Source organism: Capricornis sumatraensis, chromosome 13 (assembly GCF_032405125.1).
Source record: "Capricornis sumatraensis isolate serow.1 chromosome 13, serow.2, whole genome shotgun sequence".
Lineage (NCBI taxonomy): Eukaryota > Metazoa > Chordata > Mammalia > Artiodactyla > Bovidae > Capricornis > Capricornis sumatraensis.
The window spans coordinates 11,330,123-11,357,277 of NC_091081.1; the positions used below are offsets into that span (position 1 = coordinate 11,330,123).

The 27,155-nt window shown below is 39.1% G+C and overlaps 1 protein-coding gene across 25 annotated transcripts in view; it reads right to left on the bottom strand.

The window, feature by feature from the left end:
- Positions 1-3,688: 3,688 nt before the first annotated feature.
- Positions 3,689-27,155, bottom strand: part of SNAP91 (synaptosome associated protein 91) — a 163,571-nt gene continuing 140,104 nt past the window's right edge. For all 25 annotated transcript variants that reach the window (XM_068985047.1, XM_068985045.1, XM_068985042.1 and 22 more), the window contains 5 exons: positions 25,514-25,544; positions 24,535-24,646; positions 9,096-9,179; positions 7,978-8,082; positions 3,689-3,781 (listed from right to left, as the gene is read on the bottom strand). In XM_068985047.1, coding sequence (XP_068841148.1) covers positions 3,689-3,781; positions 7,978-8,082; positions 9,096-9,179; positions 24,535-24,646; positions 25,514-25,544 — 425 coding nt within the window. The remainder of the gene's footprint in view (positions 3,782-7,977; positions 8,083-9,095; positions 9,180-24,534; positions 24,647-25,513; positions 25,545-27,155) is intronic.

A 27,155-nucleotide genomic window follows, 5' to 3' on the forward strand; every position in this document is an offset into this window, starting at 1 on the left:
TCAACTTTCACAGAAAATTCATGCAAATATATTATAAGAATTTAATTGCATATTTTAAAAGAAAGTTCATCCTTTTCTTTTTTGAAATATGGGGTTTTAATTTATTTGGCAGCAGCCATGGAGTCCCAAGTTTAACGACAGCTGATTAAATGGTTTTTTTCCCCTTACTTTTTTATTGAAAAAGAATCAAAACTATGTTGGCACAGACTGCATTTCTCATCCTAAATGGTTTAACATTTGCAATATTTTGTATATGATATGTGTGTCATCTGAAACAGACTTTTTCCCATTAAAAATAATCAAAGAGAAAAAGATGATGTTTGCATTTTCTTTGTTCGAGGTGTTTATTGCATCTCAGAGGGCGTACATGCACTGGATTTTTGAACCGAAATACAAAGAAAAGCCATGTTGAAATTGGTTTTAGGTAATTTTCCCCATTACAGTGTATGTTATCCCCACAGTAAATTCAGATACAACCACTTTTAAATGGTACCATACATCTATTGAGTAATTTGAAAAAAAGGCAAACACCTTTCCAACCCAATATGCTTTAACAAAGAGCGGCCAAGCCACTAGCAACACTGATCAACAGTGACCTCATGTATGCATCAACATCTTAAAGCCAAGCCATCAGCACAGACGATATGACGACAACTTAAAAATTAAAGAATACAGTATGTACAGTAAAGAATACAATTCTCTGATTTCGTTTAAATTCTAATCACAATGGTACAACAAAACCTACTTGGAGCTCAGTTGAGGGATGGAAGAACACTAGTCTACAGAACACACAAAGAAATACTAAATTAATAGATGTACGTAAACCCCACAAGAAAATAAAAAGATTTGCAGTAAACTTTAAATTACAGCTATACCTTGCGGTGCCTTCATAATCACTTGAATAGCACACTTCTAATTGCATTTTCACAGACAAGATGGAAACAGACCCTTTACTTTCAGTGCACTGAATCAGGAATGAACAAGTAGGTCAATTTAGCTGCAAAACCTGTCAAACATAATTAAAGTAGATAATTTAATACAGCAGTGATTAAATATGGAATTCTTCCCATATGATTTTTCATTCTTGATTAAGGTAGCTTTGAGGGGAAATATTTGTTATGGACATTAACCTTTATATTTTTTTTTAAATAAAATTTCTTAACATATATAGTGCCACAAAAATAAACATTTCCCACCACAGCTGAAGTTCCTGTGATTGGAAAAGTGTACTCCACACCGAAAAAAGTTCTGTATATTTAAGAGTGTTTTCCTTACTATCTGATATTATCACACTATATTTGTAACGCAGATACAGAAGAAAAGAGAATTTATGGGGAGAGTTCAGGTGTGTCCGAAAGTTATATATACATTGAAACCTTCAAAAACACAGACACGTCTTTCCCAATGGCTCACCACACAACAGCTGCATCATCCGTCCATGGGCGAGGTCCAGAGAGCACTAAAGGCATCAGAAACATCCATTCATTGTCTACATCACGCAACACACAAAGAACCCACATACACTACAACTTTGAGAGTAGGGATAACAGCTAAGGTAGTACACATTCCTAATGTTCACTTTCACAGCTGTGCTACACGTTTTGGAAGAGAAGTTATGAATAAGCATTGGGATTGGTACTGGTGGCTTCCTTTGAAACTCTGAGCATCAATTTTATTTGAAGTCTCCAAAGTCATTAGTTTTTTTCCTATTCAGTCACAAAAATTGCAGCTGTAAAGATAAAAAAGCACTTGAATTAGAAAACAGTATTATAGTAGTTCTCAAACATTTTACCTTCCTTGCAATTTTACTTCGCTGTTTTACACAGCAGGTCTTCATATTACCAAAGTCACATTTAAACACTTTTCACAATTCTTTAAGACAAGCTTAAAGTTTCATTCAGGAAAATTAAAAAAAAATTTTTTTCAATGTATAGCTTCATTTTAAGTAAGCAAATTCTATTGGCAAAATTTGGAAATTGGATACTTAGAAAGTGTCCAATTTCCAATTTCTAAGTATACTTAGAAAAAATCTTAGCAAGACATTCAGTATCAATTAAAAACAGTTAATCTTAAGGGCAGTGGAAAAAAAGGGGGAGGGCAAGGATTCCGTTTCCTGGGGTTCTTTTCAGTTAAGGTTTTCAAGGAGCCACTAAGTACTTGTACAAGTGACAGAACAGAGAGGGGAGACATCCCCAGTGATGCAAAGCCTTATTTACACGCCCTCTCCCCTCGCTGCTATCTCCCGTGCTGTGTCATCTCTGCCAGGAACCCCTTCCTGGGGTCTTCAGGCTTAGGCATGGGAGTAACTCTCCTTTGTAACACAGTCTGCGTCTGTCCCTCTTTTGGCTGAATCTGAGAGCAGAGGGTGTCTCAAGCACTTCTGTTTTGGGCACTTCTCAGAATTCCAGCACACGTGGACAGCAACATTTCTGAATAACAAGTGCTGCTTCCTGCTGCACTCTTGGCCATTTCTGAAACTTCAGCTGCTAAGAAATAAGTGCTTGATGTCTTATTTACGCATGATGCCCACCTCAGCCCAATCCAACCCAAAGTGGAACAGAAAAGTTGGGCTCAAGGAGAATTACTTGGCTGAGATGTCAAGGCCTTAAAATGATCAATTATTAATGTTGTATGAAGAAAAAAAAATCACAAGGCAGAAATCCACAAAATTCATCGTAGGCATCAGAGGAAGTTTAAATATATATATATAGTAGATGTATGATAAAAAGAACACCAGACAGGGGTTCAAAAACTTCAACACTCTTACTTCTCTTCCAGTGTGACCCTGGGCAAATCACTTAATGCCAAGGGACAGTTTCTTTAGCTGTGAAATGGAAGCCAAAGTATCTGGCTAGCTTATCCTGCAGGGTTTGCTCTCCAACAGAGGTGATCAAAGAGTTAATTACTGGGAAGAATGAAAAATACTGTGTAAATGAAAAGCATCATTACTAGTGTTCACCCACATTCAGCAAGTATTAGGTTGGCCAAAAAAGTTCGCTCTGGTTTTTCTGTAACATGAAAAATTTGAATGAATTTTTTGGCCAACTTAGTATTTGTTGAGAAGCTATCCACTGTGTCAGGTTCTGGGGTTAACAGCAAATCGTCTTCATTAGTTTCCTTCTATAAGTCCACTATTAGCCATAATGTAATTTCACAAATTACATTAGAAATTTAAAACTAGAATGTTAGAAATGAAAATTTTGCCTGAATGCAGAGATACAAAGGGTAATAAACCTAAGCTTTACTTGATGAGACCAAATAAGAATAAGCAAAATAAAATTACAATTGTCACCAAATATATTCTTAGACAGTTTCTAATTGAAGTATTATAAATGCTACCTTTCCATAAATTCTAGTCATTATAGAATGCAGTAGTAATTTTCTAATTTATGAAGTAGCTTGGGCAAACTTTTGCTTTATTAGCATAATCTGTGTGTTTTCCAGGGTAAGGACAATTTGGAGGTTTCTCTCCCTCTTAGTTTTGCAAATTAAGTAAGATTAAAAAATCACTGACAAAGATAGCTTTCAATATGGATTTCAAAAGCATACACATTCAAACAATTATTATTATATATATGTATTAAAGACACAGAAGTACAAATATTATACCTAATAAAACAGCTAAGCATAGCACAGGTCACTATTACAAGCCCACAGGAAAAGCTCAATATTAGATACCTTAAATTGTTTACAAGAAATCCTTGATGTTAAGATCCGCTAATGGGTCCTTTGCTGGAGGTTTCTTGGGACTCTGAGAGGCAGGTGTAGGGCTTGGAGAAAGCTAACGAGGAAAAGCCAGCCCAAGACAGTGGAAACAGAAAGCAAACAGAGATAGATAAGCATTAGGCCAAGCACATACCACAGAAAACAAACATGCAGAAGGTTAGATGGCTAAAGTTTACAAAATCTACTTTGTTCTACTTAGTCACAGGGTTGTTTTGGATTTTGGATTTAAAAAACACACTTCAAAGGATATTGGCTTTCTTGAAATTATTTGACATCAAATTAAGCCAAAGCAAAATTTGAGGACTCTTGTAGAACAATATGGATATTAGTTAGGGAAGATGTGAAAAACTAGTCACATTAAAGCTATTATAAATACATAGTGAAAAAAACAACTTCTCTATTCAAAGCATTGTGACTTTGAGTTATTAGTACCTCTAAACTAATAAAGGAATATAAATGACTTTTCTCAGAGAGTGAGTTCAAAGGAAAAATGGAAAGAAAACAGCTTGCAGAAAGTCACTTAAGAAATTACTTTAAAATATTAGCTAAATAGACTAGAACTTCATATAAAGTATTTTAAGTGAACACCTGTCAAATCTGGGGGTACTGTTTGTTTTCAGATGAGCAAATAGTCTAGTTGTGAATGTTACCGAATTCCAATCTTGCCTATCCAGCTTGTAGAGAAGATTAATTATTAGATGCTACAGAGAAGAATCATACTAAACCTGAAGCAAAAGCAACCAAAAATTTACTTACCTTGTTTCTGTTTAATGAATACCTAAATTATTTCATTGTGTGACAAACATAAGTTTTGGGAACAGGCTTTTGCAGGAATGTTAGGGTTCAAGGCCTTGAAAAATGTCATGGAGTCTACATAGAACAATAACTAACATGTATCCTTTGAGCTAATTAATCTTCTATGCTTGTAACAAGATGGAAACTCAGGAACCTGGGACTGAAGGGCAGGGATGTATGTTTTCTTTTTTGGTTCTGTAAACAAAGCTCCAGAAATAAGGAGTTTTAGATTTGTTCCTTTGTCCAGAAACTATTGATTAACTGCAATAAGTATCAGTCAAATTTCAATTTTTAAAATTGAGATCCTAGCTCATGGAAAGGCCAGGAAAAAATAAATATAAAGGGTCAAAGTTGTTTGGAAGATAAGAAACTCAAGGACTGGTCCATAATTAATAATTAGGTGATATGACATTGTGACACCAACCAACTGACCTATAGTGCAAGAGTCCACACACCAGTAATGAAAAATTTCTATGTCTTCCAAAGCTACTAACTCATGTTTGCTTTCTTATCTTGTATCTAATCAGCTATGATTCTTCTCTGATGTAGGAAATACAGCTTAAAGATTGTATAACTATGGCATACCATTTCCCAAATTACCATAAATTCAATTAAATGATTAAAACACTGTTTTCATTGTATCATCTATTTTTCATTTTCATCCTTTGAATTAAGTAAACAAATTGATGCTATGCAACACTGGTATCAAGCAGGAAAACTACCTTATACAATAAAACTATATTATTTCTAAAGCATTCAGCACACCAAATACAATAAGACTTTGAAAAATCTCAGTAACATCCTTTCAATTTCTGTTTTTCAAAAAGGTGGCAGATAGTCATGGATATATTTAACCATCAAGGAAATATTCATAAGTGAGATTCTTTCTTGGAATTTAAATATATCTAGATTGACTGTAATCCCAACTATGAAACCCAAAACTTCCCACCATATCCACTTCCCACCCACCACCCTCCCCCACACTCTCCCACCCCAGACAACTTTAGGTAGCTTCATTATCTCAGAGCAGAAGAGAAAATTCCTCAGGAAGCCAGTGCTTTGGTGATGGCCTCGAAGGCTGGAGTCTCTTACATTTCAAATTTATCTTTTTGGACACACACCATCACTCTCCTGGTCATTATGGCTTTTGAAGGGTTAAAGTAAAGAAACTGAAGCCAATTTTGGGAACAGGTAGAGAAAGAATTTAGAGATGATTCAAGGAAGAAAAGGGGATTAAAGTACATTCAGAAGGTTCACAATAGGATTCCTATTGTGAGGCTGAGACAATAGAAACACACGTGATAAATTTAAAAATACACAACAGAAGTGAAACTATTTACTGATATCCTTAAAATATATTAGAGCCATGTGTTTTGAGTGCTCAGCATGGTGCTAGTAGTTATAATGTTCTTCCTCCATCCTAAATCAATTTCTCATGGTGAAAACTTCTTTGGTTCTACATATACCTTCACTTGGGCCAGGCATTTAGGAGAGGAATAAACAAAGGGTGACTTATTAGTATGAATATCATTATTAGCCACAAAACAGTTCAACAAAGTGCATATATTTTAGGATCTTTGCAAATAAAGGTAGCACACTGTATAGTAAGAAACTTGGCCTCATCAAAAGAGACGTTTGCCCTTTGTCCTGGACCCTGGTCGGTAACTTCTAAACCTTTGGAATTTACCTAGTACCGGGAATGTCTTTGTTATTCAGAGTGGGTTTGTGGCACCACACCTGATAATTTATGCTAACTAGGTAACTCAGGGTTGGGGGCTGGCCATGCCAGAAAATCAACCATGTGATTAAACAGTTCAGTCTTTGGGCCCACAGGATATGAACTTGACCTTCAGGGAGGGATGGAGGCTGGAGAGGGAGTTCAGCCACGTGAGACATGATTCAGTTAGTCATTCCTATATAATGAGAGCTTAATAAAAACTCTGCGTCCTGAAGCTCGGGTAAGCTTCTTGGGTTAGCAGCACTGCATGTGTATCCTCACACAGTGATGCCGGCTGGGTAATGCATCCCTGAGGATAAAGAAGCTTCATGTGGGATCCTCCCAGGCTTTGCCCAGTGCATCTCTTCTTTTGGCTGGATCTGTTTGTATCTCTTCACTATAATAAAACTGTCATTGTAAAGTTAGTGCTTCCCTGAGCTCTATGAGTCCTTCTAGAAAACTGCCTAGTCTGAGGGTGGTCCTGGGAACCCTTAAATCTGCAGGCAGCCGGTCTGAAGTGAGGGTGACCTTTGGGACCTGAAGGGTCTGATGAGGGCAGTCTTGTGGGAATTGGTCCCTCAGGCTGTGCTGTTGTTGTTGCTGTTCAGCCACTCAGTCGGGTCTGACTCTTTGTGACCCCATGGACTGCAGCACACTAGACTTCCCTGTCCTTCACCATCTCCTGCAGTTTGCTCAAACTCATGTCCATTGAGTCAGTGATGCCATCCAACCATCTCATGCTCTGTTGCCTGCTTCTCCTCCTGCCCTCAATCTTTCCCAGCAACAGGGTCTTTTCTAATGAGTTAGCTCTTTGCATCAGGTGACCAAGATACTGGAGCTTCAGCTTCAGCCTTTCCAATGAACATTCAGGCTTTATTTCCTTTAGGATGGACTGGTTTGATCTCTTTGCTGTTCAAGGGACTCTGAAGAGTCCTCCAGCACCACAGATAGAAAACATCAGATCTTCAGCACTCAGTCTTCTTTATGGTTCAGCTCCCACATCCATTCATGACTACTGGAAAAACCATAGCTCTGACTAGACAGACCTTTGTCAGTAAAGTGATGTCTCTGTTTTTTAATATGATGTCTAGGTTGGTCATAGCTTTTCTTCCAAGGGATTTTCCAGGCAAGAGTACTGGAATGGGGTGCCATTGCCTTCTCCGTCCAAGGAGCAAGTGTCTTTTAATTTCACCGTTGCAGTCACCATCTGCAGTGAATTTGGAGCCCAAGGAAATACACTGTTTCCATTCCCTCTCCGCCCCCCCCCCCATACATTTGCCATGAAGTGATGGGACTGGATGCCAAGGTCTGGGCCTTACAGTTTGGCAGACTCACTGCAGTTAGTGTCACTAGTCTTGGGCAAACTTAGCAACAAGGAGTATGGTGTCCCTAAACTTAATTTTGGCTAACTCTAGGAAAACATAGTAAGACAATGGATTAGAGCTACTCATTTTTTTACTGGAATAAATGCCTAGATATTTTAAACACCTGGTAGTTCTCAGAAAACATTCCAAATTAAGGAAAGGCATGGAGGGACCTCAGGATAGTTAGTTTTTTCTACCACTTTCCTTTAAATGTCACCATGTCACCACTGTTCATGTCTTCCTTGTTCCCTTTACTTCTTCCCAAGCACCAAACATGAAGATGGCATCAGCTAAGAACATTTTCAAATTGTTGGTCACATGACAATTTATACTTATAAATTAACGTTATTCTTTTGTGGACCTTTAAAAACTGACCTGTGTGCCAGGTACAGCTGCAACTCCAAAGGGTGGCCTCATCATGGGCTGTGCAAACATGACAGGCTGCTGAGGCATCATGGGCATGCCTGTCCCTGCCGGAGGCTGAAAAAAGCAGAAGGGTTCACAGTCTGAGTGGAGTCCACTCTGGCAATGCCCTGACGTTTATGTCTTCCATATGTTAAAGAAAATTTCTGAGGAATCCAAGTTTGTGAAAAAGTATCACTTGTAATTTTTTACAAAGATGCTTACTTACATTTATTTTTATTTATGTTTTTGGCTATGCTGTGTGGCATGTGGGGATCTTAGTTCCCCGACCAGGGACTGAACCTGTGCACCCTTACAATGGAAGCATGGATTCTTAACCACTGGACCGCCAGGGTGCACACTCAACTGTGTCTGACTCTTTGCAACTCCTCCTCTATCTGTGGGATTTCTGAGGCAAGAATACTGGAGTGGGCTGCCATTTCTTCCTCCAGGGGATCTTCCCAACCCAGGGATTGAACTCGTCTCTCCTGCATAGGCAGGCAGATTCTTTGCCACTGAGCCCACCTTGGAAACTCCAGACCATCAGATAAGTTCCTACAACTTGTACTTTAGAATGATGGGTGTTGTGAGGCTGGCAGATGGCAGGGAACCACTGAGGTGCCTGAGAAGCCTGGTTGGCCAGATAGCATCCTTACCCCAATCAGGATTTGCTGTTGTTTATCTATCTTCTGTATGTATAGTTCTTAAACAGGTAAAGACTTGTTTTTTTATGGGAAATAGTCCTAAAATTTGCTAGTGATAAAGTGGTAAGTGAAAAGTCAGTATACTGACGAAAAGTTGATTTTGATGATTGAGCTAAGAGCCAGGTCACTGGTTTGGTAAACGGTACTCCAAAAATGACATTATCAGTGCACTACAAAATTTATTTTGATGGTGGAAAATTATTTTAAGTGTCTTATAACTCACTTGATCATGTCCTGTGTAGACTACTTAATGTCTAAAGCAGATGACTTAATTTTTAAATTTTACTCTTCTGCATTATGGGAAGAATTATATTCTATAGTTAATCTGGGATTTGGCAAAGTCCTTAGAAGTATTAATTACAATTTTTAAAACAGGTCATCACTCACCATTCCAAACCCTGCTCCAGGTTGTCCGACAGATGGGGCCCCGGCAACAGGAGGAACTGAACTGGTTGGAGGTACAGCTCCTTGCTATCAAAAAAACCACAAAACACATACATACATACACACACACACAAACAACAAACAAAAAGAACCAATATAATATGGCTTTAAAAGGACAGAATATAACTTTTAAATGCATGCTCTTAAGTATGTGTAAAGATATAAAGAAATCTCAGATTTCAGTTTTCATTTTTAAAAATAGGCAATAGTACCACGCCAGTGATACAAAGGTTACTAACATGATGTTCACCATTGTGGAGCTACTGGGGCTCAGCTTATGCTCTCTACCTACTTATGCCACCTTGTAAAGAAGTCAAATTTTTCTAAACTTTTTTGCGTCTAATCATTATATTCTCCTATAGGCATTGAATTAGAAATTTGACAAATGCTTTCATTTACATGTTTAAAGCTTGGTTTCCATTTCCCCTCACTTAAAAAAATTAATTAATTTTTTAATTGAAGGATAATTGCTTCATAGAATATTGTTGCTTTCTGCCAAATATCAACATGAATCAGCTATAGTATACATATGTCCCCTTCCTCTTGAACCTCCCCTCATCTCCCTCCCCATCCCACCCCTCTAGGTTGTTACAGAGCCCCTATTTGAGTTCCCTGAGTCATACAGCAAATTCCCATTGGCTACCTATTTTACATATGGTAATATAAGTTTCCATGTTACTCTCTCCATACATCTCATCCTCTCCTCCCTCTCCCTGTCCATAAGTCTGTTTTTTATGTCTGTTTCTCCACTGCTGCCCTGCAAATAAATTTATTGGTACCATCTTTCTAGATTCCATATAGATGCATTAGTATACAAGGGAAATAGATGGGGAAACAGTGGAAACGGTGTCAGACTTTATTTTTGGGGGCTCCAAAATCACTGCAGATGGTGACTGCAGCCATGAAATTAAAAGACGCTTACTCCTTGGAAGAAAAGTTATGACCAACCTAGATAGTATATTCAACAGCAGAGACATTACTTTGCCGACTAAGGTCCGTCTAGTCAAGGCTATTGTTTTTCCTGTGGTCACGTATGGATGTGAGAGTTGGACTGTGAAGAAGGCTGAGCGCCGAAGAATTGATGCTTTTGAACTGTGGTGTTGGAGAAGACTCTTGAGAGTCCCTTGGACTGCAAGGAGATCCAACCAGTCCATTCTGAAGAAGATCAACCCTGGGATTTCTTTGGAAGGAATGATGCTAAAGCTGAAACTCCAGTACTTTGGCCACCTCATGCGAAGAGTTGACTCATTGGAAAAGACTCTGATGCTGGGAGGAATAGGGGGCAGGAGGAGAAGGGGACGACAGAGGATGAGATGGCTGGATGGCATCACTGACTCGATGGACGAGAGTCTGAGTGAACTCCGGGAGTTGGTGATGGACAGCGAGACCTGGCATGCTGCGATTCATGGGGTCGCAGAGTCGGACACAACTGAGTGACTGAACTGAACTGAAACAATGTTTACAGTCCATGGGGTCACACAGAGTCAGACACGACAGAGCAACTAAACAACCACCAACCAACCATACAATGGTTCCCTGGTGGCTCAGCGGTAAAGAATCCGCCTGCCAATGCAAGAGACACAGGTTCAATCCCTGGACTGGGAAGATCCCTTGGAGAAGAAAATGGCACCCTACTCCAGTATCCTTGCCTGGGAAATCCCGTGGACAGAGGAGGCAGGTGGGCTACAGTCCATAGAGTCAGACACGACTGAGCGACTAAACCACCACCAACCAACCATACAATATTTATATTTCTCTTTCTGATTTCACTCTGTATAACAGGCTCTAGGTTCATCCATCTCATTAGAACGGACTCAAATGCATTATATTATATGGCCAAATAATATCCCATTGTATACATGTACCACAGCTTCTTTATCCATTCATCTGTCCACTGACATCTAGGTTGCTTCCATGTTCTAGCTATTTTAAGTAGAGATGCAATGAACATTAGAGTACATGTATCTTTTTCAGTTTTGATTTTCTCAGGATATATGCCTAGTAGTGGGATTGCTGGGTCATATGGTGGTTTTATTCCCAGTTTTTTATATTATTCTTTTTTGTGTTACATTTGCTTCTCTCTGACTTCTGACTGTTGTACGTTTGTACAAAGACCAAAATTAATTAGAAGTTTTAGGAAGCATTTCCCTGGTGGCTCAGATGTTAAAGCATCTGCCTGCAATGCAGGAGACCTGGGTTCGATTCCTGGGTCAGGAAGATCCCCTGGAGAAGGAAATGGCAATCCGCTCCAGCACTCTTGCCTGGAAAACCCCATGGACGGACGAGCTTGATAGGCTATAGTCCATGGGGTCGCAAAGAGTCGGACACGACTGAGCGACTTCACTTTCAGGAAGCATTTAGAAGACTACACATAATACTGCTCACATATCCCATTTCAGGCTCAGGTTTGAGAGTTTTCAGTCATATACTAAAACCCCTAATGCTTCCCTTAGGCATAAAATTAACCCTACTGCAATCCCTTGAAATTTACACTGTCCTCCAGTTCAGATGTAGCCTTGAAAATAACACCACACATTCCCAGGAACAGTATCACAAGGAGCAGAAAATATTTTAATTATTTGCTTTGTCTTGTCTCTTGTCTAGGTGGCTTCCTAGAAACACTGGCTCAAAAGGCTTATTGTTATCTTGCCCAACTGGGAACCCATCTAGTGCTAAAGCTGTTATCTGAGGACATTTGTGGAAAATACTTAAAGGCAAATTTTTCAGTTGTTGCTGTATCAGGTAATGGATATCAGTCACGGCAAATAGCAGCCTAAACAAAAAGCTCGGAGGAAAGGCTGGAGAATGAGATGCTTTGAGGATTAAGGGTTTGAAAAATCCAGACATCCTCCTGGGAAATTAGATAGCCAAGCACATGCCCAGGGCTATGCACATACTCCGGAAAGACTTGAGATGCCTCTGGGCTGACTTGGAGTCTTTAAGCAAGCAGTAGTAATTTCTAAGGTAGAGTTACAACCTGCCTGGTTGAGTCTCAAGTCATGCCTAACACACACGCAGAGCCCCTCTGCAAATACCAAGAGATATTTTTGGTTCCAGGAGTTTAACTAGTATCTGTCTAATTCTCAGCTGACCAAGTAGCTAAAGGACAAAACAAGCAAGCAAATAACTCCCTCTACCGAAGTAGCAAAACAACAATAACAAAAAAAGTAGCAACAACAAACCCTGGGGAAGGGTAGAACATGATTTTCAGTGCTGCCGTATTATAATATTTAATGTATTCAGGTTCCAATAAAAAAACTATGAGATATGAAAAGAAACAAGAACATACAGCTCATATGCAGGAGAAAGATCTCAACTCAATAATCTAAACTTCTACCATAAGAAACTACAAAAAAGAAGAACTAATTCTAAAGTGAGCAGAGAAAGGAAATAAAAACAATTAGAGCAGAGAAAAATTTTAAAAAGAATGGGAAAACAAAAGAGGAAAGAAAAGATCTTTGAAAAGATCAATAAAATGAATAAACTTTCAAGTAGACAAGAAAAAAAGAGAAACCTAAATGACCAAAATCAGGAAAGGAAGTGGAGATATTACTACCAATCTTATAGAAATAAAAAGAATTAAAAGGATATATTATAAGAAATTATATGCTAAAACATTAGATAATCTAGATGCAACAGTCAAACTCCAAGAAAGACACAAACAATCAAACCTGACTCAAGAAGAAATAAAAAAAAATCTAAATAGATGTATAGCAAGTAAAGAGACTGAGTTAGTAATCAAAAACTTTTGATCACAGAGATGCCCAGAATCAGATGGCTTCACTGGTCCATTCTATTAAAGGTCCCTTCTCAAGCTCTCAAAAAAACAGAAAAGGAACATTTTCTAATCATTCTTTGATGCCAATATTACTGTGATGCCAAATATAGACAAGGACATCATAAGAAAACTACAGCCAAATTCCTTACAAATATAAATATAAAAATTCTCAACAGAATACTAGCATACCACGTCCACATCTAGCAGCATATTAAAAGAATTACAGCCCATGACCAAGTGAGATTTATTCCAGAAATGTTAAGGTTTGATCAATTAGTGTAATATACTATAATAATATAAGAAATAAAAGAAAAACTGATCTCAGTATATGCAGAAAAAGTGTTTCACAAAGTCCACAATCCATTCATGACACAACAACACTGAATAAACTAGAAATAGAAGGGGAATTCCTACACCTGATAAAGGGCATCTACAAATAACTCACAATGAGGTCAGGGGTGGAGGCAGTGAGGAGCTACCCCACGTCCAAGGTAAGGAGCAGTGGCTGCGCTTTGCTGGAGCAGCCGTGAAGAGATACCCCACGTCCAAGGTAAGAGAAACCCAAGTAAGATGGTAGGCACTGAGAGAGGACATCAGTGGGCAGACGGATGGAAACCACAGTCACAGACAACAGGCCAATCTGATCACATGGACCACAGCCTTGTCTAACTCAATGAAACTAAGCCATGCCCTGTGGGGCCACCCAAGACGGATGGGTCACGGTGGAGAGGTCTGACAGAATGTGGTCCACTGGAGAAGGGAATGGCAAACCACTTCAGTATTCTTGCCTTGAGAACCCCTGGAACAGTATGAAAAGGCAAAAAGATAGGACACTGAAAGATGAACTCCGCAGGTCGGTAGGTGCCCAATATGCTACTAGAGATCAGTGGAGAAATAACCCCAGAAAGAATGAAGGGATGGAGCCAAAGCAAAAACAACACTCACTTGTGGATGGTACTGGTGATAGAAGCAAGGTTTGATGCTGTAAAGAGCAATACTGCATAGGAACCTAGAATGTCAGGTCTATGAATCAAGGCAAATTGGAAGTGGTCAAACAAGAGATGGCAAGAGTGAACATTGACTTTCTAGGAATCAGCGAACTAAGAGGGACTGTAACGGGTGAATTTAACTCAGATGTCTATTATATCTATTACTGTGGGCAGGAATCACTTAGAAGAAATGGAGTAGCCATCAGGGTCAACAAAAGAGTCTGAAATGCAGTACTTGGACGCAATCTCAAAAACGACAGAATGATCTCTGTTCGTTTCCAAGGCAAACCATTCAGTATCATAGTAATCCAAGTCTATGCCCTGACCAGTAACAATGAAGAAGCTGAAGTTGAACAGTTCTATGAAGACTTACAAGACCTTCTAGAACTAACACCAAAAAAGATGTCCTTTTCATTATATGGGACTGGAATGGAAAAGTAGGAAGTCAAGAAACACCTGATGTAGCAGGCAAATTTGGCCTTGGAATGCAGAATGAAGCAGGGCAAAGGCTAATAGAGTTCTGCCAAGAGAACGCACTGGTCATAGCAAACACCCTCTTCCAACAACACAAGAGAAGACTCTACACATGCATATCACCAGATGATCAACACCGAAATCAGATTGATTATATTCTTTGCAACCAAAGATGGAGAAGATCTATACAGTCAGCAAAAACAAGACCAGGAGCTGAATATGGCTCAAATCATGAACTCCTTATTGCCAAATTCAGACTGAAATTGAAGAAAGTGGAGAAAACCACTTGACCATTCAGGTATGACCTAAATCAAATCCCTTATGATTATACAGTGGAAGTGAGAAATAGATTTAAGGGACAAGATCTGATAGAGTGCCTGATGAATTATGGATGGAGGTTCGTGACATTGTACAGGAGACAGGGATCAAGACCATCCCCATGGGAAAGAAATGCAAAAAAGCAAAATGGCTGTCTGGGGAGGCCTTACAAATAGCTGTGAAAAGAAGAGAAGTGAAAAGCAAAGGGGAAAAGGAAACATATGCCCATCTGAACGCAGACTTCCAAAGAATAGCAAGGGGAGATAAGAAAGTCTTCCTTAGTGATCAATGCAAAGAAATAGAGGAAAAGAACAGAATGGGAAAGACTAGAGATCTCTTCAAGAAAATTAGAGATACCAAGGGAAGATGTTCTGCAAAGATGGGCTTGATAAAGGGCAGAAATGGTATGGACCTAACAGAAGCAGAAGATATTAAGAAGAGGTGGCAGGAATACACAGAAGAACTGTACAAAAAAGATCTTCATGACCCAGATAATCATGATGGTGTGATCTCTGATCTAGAGCCAGACATCTTGGAATGTGAAGTTAAGTGGGCCTCAGGAAGCATCACTATGAACAAAGCTAGTGGAGATGGTGGAATTCCAGTTGAGCTGTTTCAAATCCTGAAAGATGATGCTGTGAAAGTGCTGCACTCAATATGCCAGCAAATTTGGAAAACTCAGCAGTGGCCACAGGACTGGAAAAGGTCAGTTTTCATTCCAATCCCAAAGAAAGGCAATGCCAAAGAATGCTCAAACTACTTCACAATTGCACTCATCTCACACGCTAGTAAAGTAATGCTCAAAATTCTCCAAGCCAGGCTTCAGCAATACATGAACTGTGAACTTCCAGATGTTCAAGCTGGTTTTAGAAAAGGCAGAGGAACCAGAGATCAAATTGCCAACATCCGCTGGATCATGGAAAAAGCAAGAGAGTTCCAGAAAAACATCTATTTCTGCTTTATTGACTATGCCAAAGCCTTTGACTATGTGGATCACAATAAACTGTGGAAAATTCTGAAAGAGATGGGAATACCAGACCACCTGACCTGCCTCTTGAAAAATCTGTATACAGGTCAGGAAGCAACAGTGAGAACTGGACATGGAACAACAGACTGGTTCCAAACAGGAAAAGGAGTACGTCAAGGCTGTATATTGTCACCCTGCTTATTTAACGTATATGCAGAGTACATCATGGGAAACACTGGGCTGGAGGAAGCACAAGCTGGAATCAAGATTGCCGGGAGAAATATCAATAACCTCAGATATGCAGATGACAACACCCTTATGGCAGAAAATGGAGAAGAACTAAAGAGCCTCTTGATGAAAGTGAAAGAGAGTGAAAAAGTTGGCTTAAAGCTCAACATTCAGAAAATGAAGATCATGGCATCTGGTCCCATCACTTCATGGGAAATAGATGGGGAAACAGTGGAAACAGTGTCAGACTTTATTTTTCTGGGCTCCAAAATCACTGCAGATGGTGATTTCAGCCATGAAATTAAAAGATGCTTACTCCTTGGAAGAAGTTATGACCAACCTAGACAGCATATTGGAAAGCAGAGACATTACTTTGCCAACAAGGTCCATCTAGTCAAGGCTATGGTTTTTCCAGTGGTCATGTATGGATGTGAGAGTTGGACTATAAAGAAAGCTGAGCACAAAAGAATTGATGCTTCTGAACTGTGGTTTTGGAGAAGCCTCTTGAGAGTCCCTTGGATTGCAAGGAGCTCCAACCAGTCCATCCTAAAGGAGATCAGTCTTGGGTGTTCAGTGGAAGGACTGATGTTGAAGCTGAAACTCCGATACTTTGGCCACCTGATGTGAAGAGTTGACTCATTGGAAAAGACCCTGATGCTGCAAAATATTGAGGGCAGGAGGAGAAGGGGATGAGACAGAGGATAAGATGGTTAGATGGCATCAGCGACTCAAGGACACGGGTTTGGGTGTACTCCAGGAGTTTGTGATGGACAGGGAGGCCTGGCGTGCTGTGGTTCATGGGGTTGCAAAGAGTCAGACATGACTGAACGACTGAACTGAATATCATATTTAAAGTCAAATGACTGAAAGTTTTCTCCCTAAGAACAAGAGAAAGAGGTACTAGGAGATCTAGTCAGTGCAATTAGGTAAGAAAAAGAAACAGCATTAACATAAGAAAGGAAGCATAAGTGTATCTCCATTTGCAGTTGACATCCTCTTATATAGAGAAAATCTAAGTATTCACAGGCAAAAAATCATCAGAGTTAATAAACAAGTTCAGTACAGTTGCAAGATAAAAAATAAATATACAAAAATCAATGTGGTGTTCAGACCAGCAATGAACAATAAAAAATGTAATCACAAAAAATTTAATCTCTAACAGCATTAGAAATAACACACTTAGAAATAAATTTAACAAGACAGTACAACACTTATACACTGACAGCTATAAAACATTGTTGAAGAAATTAAAGACAACTTGGAAAATAGGCATCATCTAATCTATTAAGGACTAGAAGACTTAGTATTGTTAAGATGACAACACTTCCCAATTCGCTGTATAGATTCAGTGTGATTCCTATCAAAATTTCAATCCTTATCAACTTTAACTGCTTCTCTTGGAAAAATGGAAAACCTGAACCTGAAATTTATATGGAAATCCAATGACCCAGAATAGACAAAACAATCTTGAAAAAGAAGAACAAATTTGGGGGACTCACACTTTCTGGTTTCAAAACTTACAACTAAGCTACATTTGATCAAAACACTGCGGTACTGGCATAAGGACAGACACACAGATCCATACGGCAGAATAGAGAGTCTGGAAATAAATCTACACATCTACGGTCAACTGATATTTGAGAAGACTGTGAAGAATACTGTTGAAAAAACAACATTTTCAACAAATGGTTCTCGGATTAACTGGATTTGTGCATGCAACACAAACAATCTGGACCCCTATCTCATACCACATATGAAAATGAGCCTAAAATAGGTCAAAGACCTAATGTAACAGATAAAACTATACAACTCTTAGAAAGAAGCCTAGGTATAAATCTTGAAGACCTTGGATTAGACCTTGGTTTCTTAAACATGACACCAAAAGCACAAGCAACAGAAACAAAAGTAGATAAAACTGGAGTTTATCTGAATTTAAAACTCTGTGCATTAAAAGATACTATCAAGAAAATGATGACGACTCACAGAATGTGAAAAAATACTTGCAAATCATATATCTCATAGGCATCTAGTATCCAGAATAATAAAGATCCCGTATAACTCACCACATTTCTCAAAAAAAAAAAAAAAAAAAGATATACAAATGACCGTTAGGCACATGAAAAGATTCTCAAGATCTCTAGCCATTAAGGAAATGCATATGAAAGTCACAATTGAAACCCTATATTTAAACCTTATGGTGTAAATATACAAGATGATGCAGCTGCTGTGGAAAAGTCTGTCAGTTCCTCAAAAATCTCAACAGTCACACAAGTCCTGGCATTTCCATCCCTAGGTATATTCCCAAGAAAACTGAGGACATATATCCTTACCAAAGTTTGTATACAAATAGCAGAAGTACCTTTCATAATAGCCAAAACGTGGAAACAACACAAATGTCCATTCATTAATGAATGAACAAACAAAATGTGGTATATCCAAACAACAGAACTGTCAGCCATAAAATAATGAAGTACTGTTGCATGCTACAACACAGATCAACCTTGAAAACATTAGGCTAAGTGGAAGAAGTCATGCACATAAGACTCCCTAGTGTAGGATTCTATTTATATTAAAAATCCAGAAGAAGCAAACCCACAGAAACAGTAAATTTTTGGATATCATGGAACAGAGAAGCAGAAAATCGGGAAAGACCATGTTCCTCTTTGGGGTGATGAAAATATTCTGGAATTGTAGAGAATGGTAACAGTTTTACAATATCAAAAAAAATACTAAAAATCACTGAATTATACACTTTTAAAGTTGTAACTTAATGTTACACAAATTTATCTAAAACATTTTTTAAAAGAAAGAAAATACTGAAGGGTAGCAAAATATCCCCCCAATATGTTTTTTGGCGCAAGGATTCTTATGAGCTGATTATTTTGAAGAACAGCAGATGCAGGAGCCCTGAGAACAGTAGACATTGAACTTTTGTAAGGTGTGCTTAGATTTACAAAGGAGATCCCACTGAAGGGTCTCTCCCTCTCTGTACCAGGAAGAGTAGGATGACTAAATCACAAGAGAATCTCTTATCAATAGAGGAGTCATTGACTTAAATGTAAAGAACGAATTTTCACAGTCATTCTACTTCTTTCTTTATTTCTGGCGGGTGCTGGGTCTTTGTTGCTGCACGGGCTCTTCTCTAGCTGTGGCAAGTGGGGGGGCTCCTTTCCAGTCGCAGTGCGCAGGCTTCTCACTGCAGTGGCTTCTCTTGTTGTAGAGCACAGGTTTCAGGCCGTGTGGGCTTCAGTACGCGATTCCCAGGCTCTAGAGCACAGGCGTGGTGGTTGTGATGCTCAGTTGCTCTGTGGCGTGTGAGACTCCTTGGGTCAGGGATCAAACTCCTGTCTCCTGCACGGGCAGTCGGATTCTATACCACTGGGCCATCAGGGAAGCCCTGTATAACAGACCTTATCTTTGTTGACCCGCTTTTCCTGGTAACCTCTCCATTAACTGGCCACCCTATATTTTTCTTTCATTTGTTTTTAGCTGAAGATGGTTATTTAAGCCAGTGGCTTAGACCACCTCAGGGAGTTACTCATTTTTCCCTTTGGTATCTCCCATGTATATATGAAGCATACATGTTAACAAGTTTCTGTTTTTCTCTTGTTAATATGTATTACTACAGGAGTCTCCACTAAGAACTTAGAAGGATAGAGGGAAAGTTATTTTTCTTCCTCTATAAGAGAAATATTATATTTCAGATTCACTCTACTCATTATTTTAACAGTCTAGGGGTAGGCTACTCACCAGACCAAGAATTGTATCACTGATTGGAATTGCTTTATCAGAATTGTACCTTACAATAACAACTGTATTTTTTTTACAAGAATTGTATCATTAGGGTTATCAAAATAAAATGAATCTGCAGATATTCCTGATCAAATAAATGGGTCAAAAGTTTAAAGAGAGTCTAAGTTTGTCATTTTCTTCAAATGGTAGATTAACTCAATAATTTATCCCCTCAATATTATTTATCCTAAGGTTTAAAAAATTTTCTTTTTAAATCCTCAACAAAATGTTTCACCAATAGACGTATAAAGGTTAGCTGGTTTTAGGGGCAGAACTATGGCCTACAAAATGCACATATTTCTGAGTTGCAAGTACCTTCCTAGTTTGTCTGATGGAAACTTAGCAGGTCTGTTGTGCTCAAAACTAGGAATGAATAACCCTATTGATGGCCATGATAGTATGCCAGTCCTGTTAAAGCTTTTTAGATCTAATTTGGGTGCTGTCATCTGAAAAATTTTAGAGTTGCACCTTTAAGCAGCATTTAAGGGGAATTTAAACAAACTGAGAAAAGTAACCTTAGCTCTTGTCTCTTAATAAAATCTATAAAACGCAGCAGAAGGGTCTTCACCCTGACATCCGCCCTTTCATGTCCTACTCAAAAACAAAGGCCTGCAGATTAATGGGAAAACCTGCAAACCCTCCCTCATTGCTTCTGAAGCACACATCTCAGCTCTCTCTTCTTTTTCTTGACTGTCCTTAGAAAAAGAGACTCAAACATATTTAAGGAATAGAAAAATGCAAGAGACATTTTATGGGAGAACTGGGGTGGATGCAAGCCAGAGAAACTCAGAATGATTAAAGTGAAAGCAAACCAGAATTTTGATTGGGAAGTACAGTTCTGCAGTAAATGGAGCAAATGGTAGTAAAGTTTTGTGACTAAGTGAGGGTTAACAATGAAAAAATAACTGCCTTCATATTGCTGCCTAAAACGTTAAGGAAAATAAAAGAAACAGAACTACAACTCTGTTTAGGCAACTCTGCCCTCCTAAAAGATTACTTTTGTTGTTCTAATTTCTCTTTCCACAGCTGCTGTGGACACTTTATGCTAAAGTCTACTGTCTTTAACTTTCTTGAGTTTCATTATTAACAGTGTAAAGTTCTCTGCCTCATAAACAAAAGTAAGGTGTTTGGGGGTTTAAAAGAAATGAAAATGTTAATCTCAGTCTCCAGGATGCTGCCTGCCAACCAGATAACTGGTGGCCTCGTGGCCCTGAAGAAGTAAAAGAGTTGTTCGTTAAGTATCTGATGAATTCTTAACTGTGTATGGTTAAAATCTTTGGGGGAGGTGATGGTCAAGGAAGCTCTCCAGCTCAATACTGTCTTTAAAATACTTTTCCCTTGTTCCCCTTCAGGGATAATGGCTTCATTACTCAGCAAACTGCCCCATATAGAAACCTGGCAGCCAGTGTCTTGCTGAGTTTGTTCACAATAATCCCCAGTTGAGTGGATTCTGCCTGAGACTTTTCCTTCTTATCTTACTCTCCACCTCTGACTCCACACTTTTTTTTTTTTTTAACCTATGGTTGATCTGCCAGATATCAGCATTCTCACCACCTTTCCCTCCACTCCCCTACCCTCTTCTTTGACTTTGCTATCACCATGACTGTTTTTTAACTAACCAGTTAAAAAACACTGAATGGGGGTGGGTAGGTGGGAAAGAGGTCCAAGAGGGAGATATCTATCTATCTATCTATATATATATATATACACACAAAAAAAGCTGATTCACTTTGTTGTACAGTAGAAACTAACACTACATTGTAAAGCAACTATACCCTAACTGAAAAAAAAAACCCAAACCAAAACACTGAACAGCTTTATCTTGCTGATAAGAGCAACACTAGATCCTCGGCATCCCAGTTGTGTCCGACTCTTTGTGACCCCATGGACTGTGGCCTAACTAGGTTCTTCCGTCCATGGGATTTTCCAGGTAAGAATACTGGAGTGAGTTGCCATTTCCTTCTCCAGGAGATCTTCCCAAACCAGGGATTGAACCCAGGTCTCCCACATTGTAGGCAGACACTTTACCGTCTGAGCCACCAGGGAAGAGTATAAACGACTTAGGACTGCAAATAAGATCTCTTTAATTTTGCATAGAAGAGAATAGAAAAATGAGCTCTTTTAATTTGGTGATGATAATATAAATTATGATTTCTTGACAATATGCAGTATTAACAGATGTATAAGATGCGTTCTGAAGAAGCTTTTTCCTTCTTTAGGGATTTTATTCAGAGTTATTGAGTCTCTCTCCCTCTACCCCCAACACTGTTTTTGTATTTAAGAATGTAGTGCAGTTGAGGGATGGAGTGGGAGTTTGGGGTTAGCAGAAGCAAACTCTTACACAGAGAATGAATAAACAACAAAGTCCTACTGTACAGTACAGGGGACTATATTCAACATCCTGTGATTAAACCATAATGGAAAAGAGTATGAAAAAGAATATATACATATATATGTATAGCTGAATCACTTTGCTGTACAGCAGAAATTAACACAACATTGTAAATCAACTATACTTCAAAAAAATAGACTAAGAAAATAAAGAGTGGAATGCAGCTGCCTAGGCCCAGAGTGCTACCTGCTTATGGTCTCAGCATCTATGTGGGCCACCGGACACATGCTTGGGGTCACAGAGTAACAATTATGCTTCCTTTTACCTTCAAAGAGCACTAGTCTGCACAATAAATTATATGGTTATCCTGGGCATGGTGGTGGTGGTTTAGTCGCTAAGCCGGGTCCGACTCTTGCGACCCCATGGACTGTAGCCTACCAGGCTCCTCTGTCCATGGGATTCTCCAGGCAAAAATACTGAAGTGGGTTGCCATTTCCTTCTCTAGGGGATCTTCCTGACCCATTAGTTAGTTAGTTCAGTTGCTCAGTCGTGTCCAACTCCTTGCGACCCCATGAATCACAGCACGCCAGGCCTCCCTGTCCATCACCAACTCCCAGAGTTCACTCAGATTCACGTCCATCGAGTCAGTGATGCCATCCAGCCATCTCATCCTCTGTCGTCCCCTTCTCCTCCTGCCCCCAATCCCTCCCAGCATCAGAGTCTTTTCCAATGACTCAACTCTTTGCATGAGGTGGCCAAAGTACTGGAGTTTCAGCTTTAGCATCATTCCTTCCAAAGAAACCCCAGGGCTGATCTCCTTCAGAATGGACTGGTTGGATCTCCTTGCAGTCCAAGGGACTCTCAAGAGTCTTCTCCAACACCACAGTTCAAAAGCATCAATTCTTCGGCGCTCTGCCTTCTTCACAGTCCAACTCTCACATCCATACATGACTAATGCAAAAACCATAGCCTTGACTAGACAGACCTTAGTCGGCAAAGTAATGTCTCTGCTTTTGAATATGCTGTCTAGGTTGGTCATAACTTTTCTTCCAAGGAGTAAGCGTCTTTTAATTTCATGGCTGCAGTCACCATCTGCAATGATTTTGGAGCCCCCAAAAATAAAGTCTGACACCGTTTCCACTGTTTCCCCATCTATTTCCCATGAAGTGATGGGACCGGATGCCATGATCTTTGTTTCCTGACCCATAGGTCAGTTTGAAAGAGATGGGGAGTTTTCTACCAAGTATCCTTTGAAATGGAACCTTAATTATTAAATTAATTTATTATTAAATTATTTAAAATGGAACTTTACTTATAGATAAATATAAAAATGGCCCTCTTAAGCACTGTTTTGGACTTCCCTGGTGGCTCAGATGGTAAAGTGTCTGTCTACAATGCGGGAGACCCGGGTTCAATCCCTGGGTTGGGAAGATCCCCTGGAGAAGGAAATGGCAATCCACTCCAGGACTACTGCCTGGAAAATCCCATGGACAGAGGAACCTGGCAGTCTACAGCCCATGGGGTCACAAAGAGTCGGACACGACTGAGTGACTTCACTTCACTTCAAGCATTGTTTTATGCAAAGAAGATTTTAAAAGGTAAACATCCAGATATAATAGGCGATCTTCTCATTGTTATCTTTTGGAAATCACTTCTTAAAATTAAGTTCTTTCGGACTTTGAACTCACCAAAGGCAGAGAGTATTAGTCCTTGAGTTTCCTGCTCTCTTACAAACACCAGGGGGTGGAATGGGGAGACCAGAGGAAGTGGGTTTTGGAAACCAAGTCTGAGAAGATATTTTCCTATAGAAACTACCACTTAAGTTGTAGTTCAATTAATAATAATAGTATTGAAAACAAAAGTGTTATTTCACAATCGGGTCTAACTCTTTGCAACCCCATAGACTACAGCCTGCCAGGCTCCTTTGTCCATGGGATTCTCCAGAGAAGAATACTGGAATGGGTTGCTATTTTCTACTCCAGGGGATACAGAAATGAGACCTATTTAAATTTCATAGGAAAGGTGGTGATAGTAGTTTCAAATTTAAAAAACAGTGAGAAGACTTCATAGGGTTTTTAAATGAAAGTTCAGGTACACAGTAGAAAACAGCTCACTCTTTCTGCTAAGAATAAAAGTCTTCATTATTTATGACCATCAGGAAATGTGGGCAAGAGATGTGATAAAAACATAGATAAAGATCAATGGTATTACATGTTTTAAAATATTGAAATATCATTTCTATAATTATAGAAATAAAAAACTAATGTCTGAAAAAGTATAAATACTATTTTGAAATACTTAAAATAAAAAGCTAGGTCATAATCTTTAGTAAATATAAAGTCAATGAAATTTGCCTTTTGGTAAATATTGCATCTTGCTCCATTTCTTCAACACGGCTCATGAAGTACAACATCAGTAGCAAAATTCAACAACATGCTCCCTGCTCCATACACCTGGAAACAGGCACAGTGCCTGCACCACCCTGGCCTCTGGGAGCTACATACCAAGGGTGCGCTGGGTGGAACGCCTGCTGACCAGGTGGCAGGGGCTACTTTCGGCTGCCAGTTGGCTCCCCCAGTCAACTTCTTCTCTCCAGCATTCCACTGAAGATCTCCCCTAAAATCAACCATGCAAAACACACACACACAATCAGAAAAGAACAGTATGTGGCTCCTTAAATGTTTATTTTTATTTGGGGTCAAGAAGTAATAAAGAGAATGGGATAAAACAGATGGAAGAGTCTTACCATATTGTATCTAAGAGAGCTTAAGAATATTTGACAAAAAAATCAATAAGTTTTGACCTCAGTGATAACAGGAATTTCCTGTCACTGCTCATGGAAAAATGTGCTACAAAATTCAACTGAATTCATCACTGGTTACAAAAACTTCCAAGTAAGTCATAAATACTGTGTCTGTGTATCCTTCGCTGAACTGATAATGAATCCATGATGGCACTTTCTGGATCTTAGTGGCTTCAACAGAAAGTTTCACACAATTGAATCATGACTACCACCTGCCTTCCAGTGATTATAAGATTTTATCTATTGTTATATGCATCCCAATTTCAGAGATGTTGAAATATGCATCTAAATAAAGTATACATTGTCATTTTTACTATTCTTCCTTAGAACTGACTCCATGAGACACTTTCTAAAACCAATGTTAGTGAGGAATATTACAATGAATCTAGAATTTAAAGCTATTAAAGTATTCAAACCACAATTCCCAAGTATTTCTAGATATAATTTAGTGTGAATCTGGAGACTGAAACAGATTATTCCTTTTCATTGAAGAGTCAATAGTGGAATAGAGATTCCAGTAGAATAACAACAAAAACAAAAACTGACAATGAAATAAAAACCAATTTAGAAGTTACCTAGCCTGAGAATGTGTAATACTCCATTAAGTACAAAGTTTGATAGTCTCAAACAAGTACAAATACACTGTCATAAGAAAACCAGACAGTTTCAAAAATACTTACTTTTTGGATGTGGTACCAGAAATTCCAAGATCTATAAATGGATAAGAGAAAAAAGAATTTAAATGTCTATACTCAGCTTAAATGATATGACATTTAAAAGATCAAAGAATCAGAGGTCTAAAAAAAGCCCATATTTTGCATACAAATGACTGCATTTAGTTTTACAGAAGAGAAACCACTTTAGGAAACATATTCAGAAGGCCAACATTTTCTTTCACTTCACGTTATTCTTAAGGATCAAACTTTCAAAGCAATCGGTATTCAGAAATGTGTGAACTTAGGAGGCTTGAGATTGCTATCTTAGGCCTGTGTGGCTGGGAACTTGGCTAATATAAACTGTTCTCTGTGCTCAGTGGCTAGGTCATGTCCCACTCTTTGAGACTCCATGAGATTTCCCAGGCAACAATACTGGAGTGGCTTGCCATTTCCTTCTCCAGAGGATCTTCCTGACCTAGGGATGATTGGCCGGCAGGTTCTTTATCACTGAGCTACCTGGGAAGCCAAATTGTTCTCTACACTGAGATACTACTTTCCTAATGATAAGCATGGCTCAATTGTCTGAACTGTAGAAGCAACTAGGTTTATGCTGAAAATCTGCTTTCCTTTCAGGAGACTGGCTGGTATTTTGGTACATGTTAGGCAGAGTGCCTACAGGATGAGGATCCAATAAAAGCCTTGGATGCTGAATCTTTATAAAGGGCTTTCCTGGGCAGAAAACTGTGTGTGTTGTTGCATGTTTGTGTGTTCTTCCACTACTAGTGAGGAGAGAGCATAAGGAAGTCCATGTGTGGATTCTTCTGGACTTTTCCCTTGATGATCCAGCTGTGTATCCTTACGATTCTGCTGTAATCTCAGCTGGGAGTACAGCCATGTGCTGACTCCCCTGGGTTGTTCTAGTGAATCTATGAATTATGTGAGTTGTCTTGGCAAATCCTGATCCAATGGGTTAATACATTCTGCTTTAATCTCAATTCATTTACTACTACAGCAAATATTTACTGAGTCCCCATATGCCAGGCACTGTTCTAAGCACATGAGATAAGCCAGTGATGCAAATAAAGATCCCAGTCCCAGAGGAATTTGCATTCTCTTGGGGTGAGATGGATGATAAAACAACAAAATAATAGAAGAGTATATAAGCTACTAGAGGCGATACAGCGAGCCTATGGAAAAATGAATATGAAGAACAGGGTAAGAGAGAGCTGGTGGGTTAGGTTGAGAGTGGGGGCAGACAGGATTAAATAGGGTGCTCAAGGAAGCCTCATGGGGTCGCCAAAGAGGTGGACATGATATAGCAACTAAATGGCAAAAAATGGTTGTGAAGTAATATTTCACTGCAGTTTGGACAGGCATTTCACAGATGACTGATGTTGAGCCCCTTTTCACATGTATATTGGCCATATGTATACATTCTTTGGAGAAATGTCTTCTTTAAATCATAGGAATGGGAAACAAAAATATGTCTCAGGACTACTACATAGGAAAAAAGTTGTCCCAGGGATCTGATAAACGTTTGATATAGCCTTGAGTGAAACAAAAGGTATCGAGGTATCGGTGATGGTAAGCCCATTCATCTTAACAAAAGAATTGAATTCAGAGTTAAAACAAGGCCAATCTTTGTCATAGCTCCCTCATCTCCTAG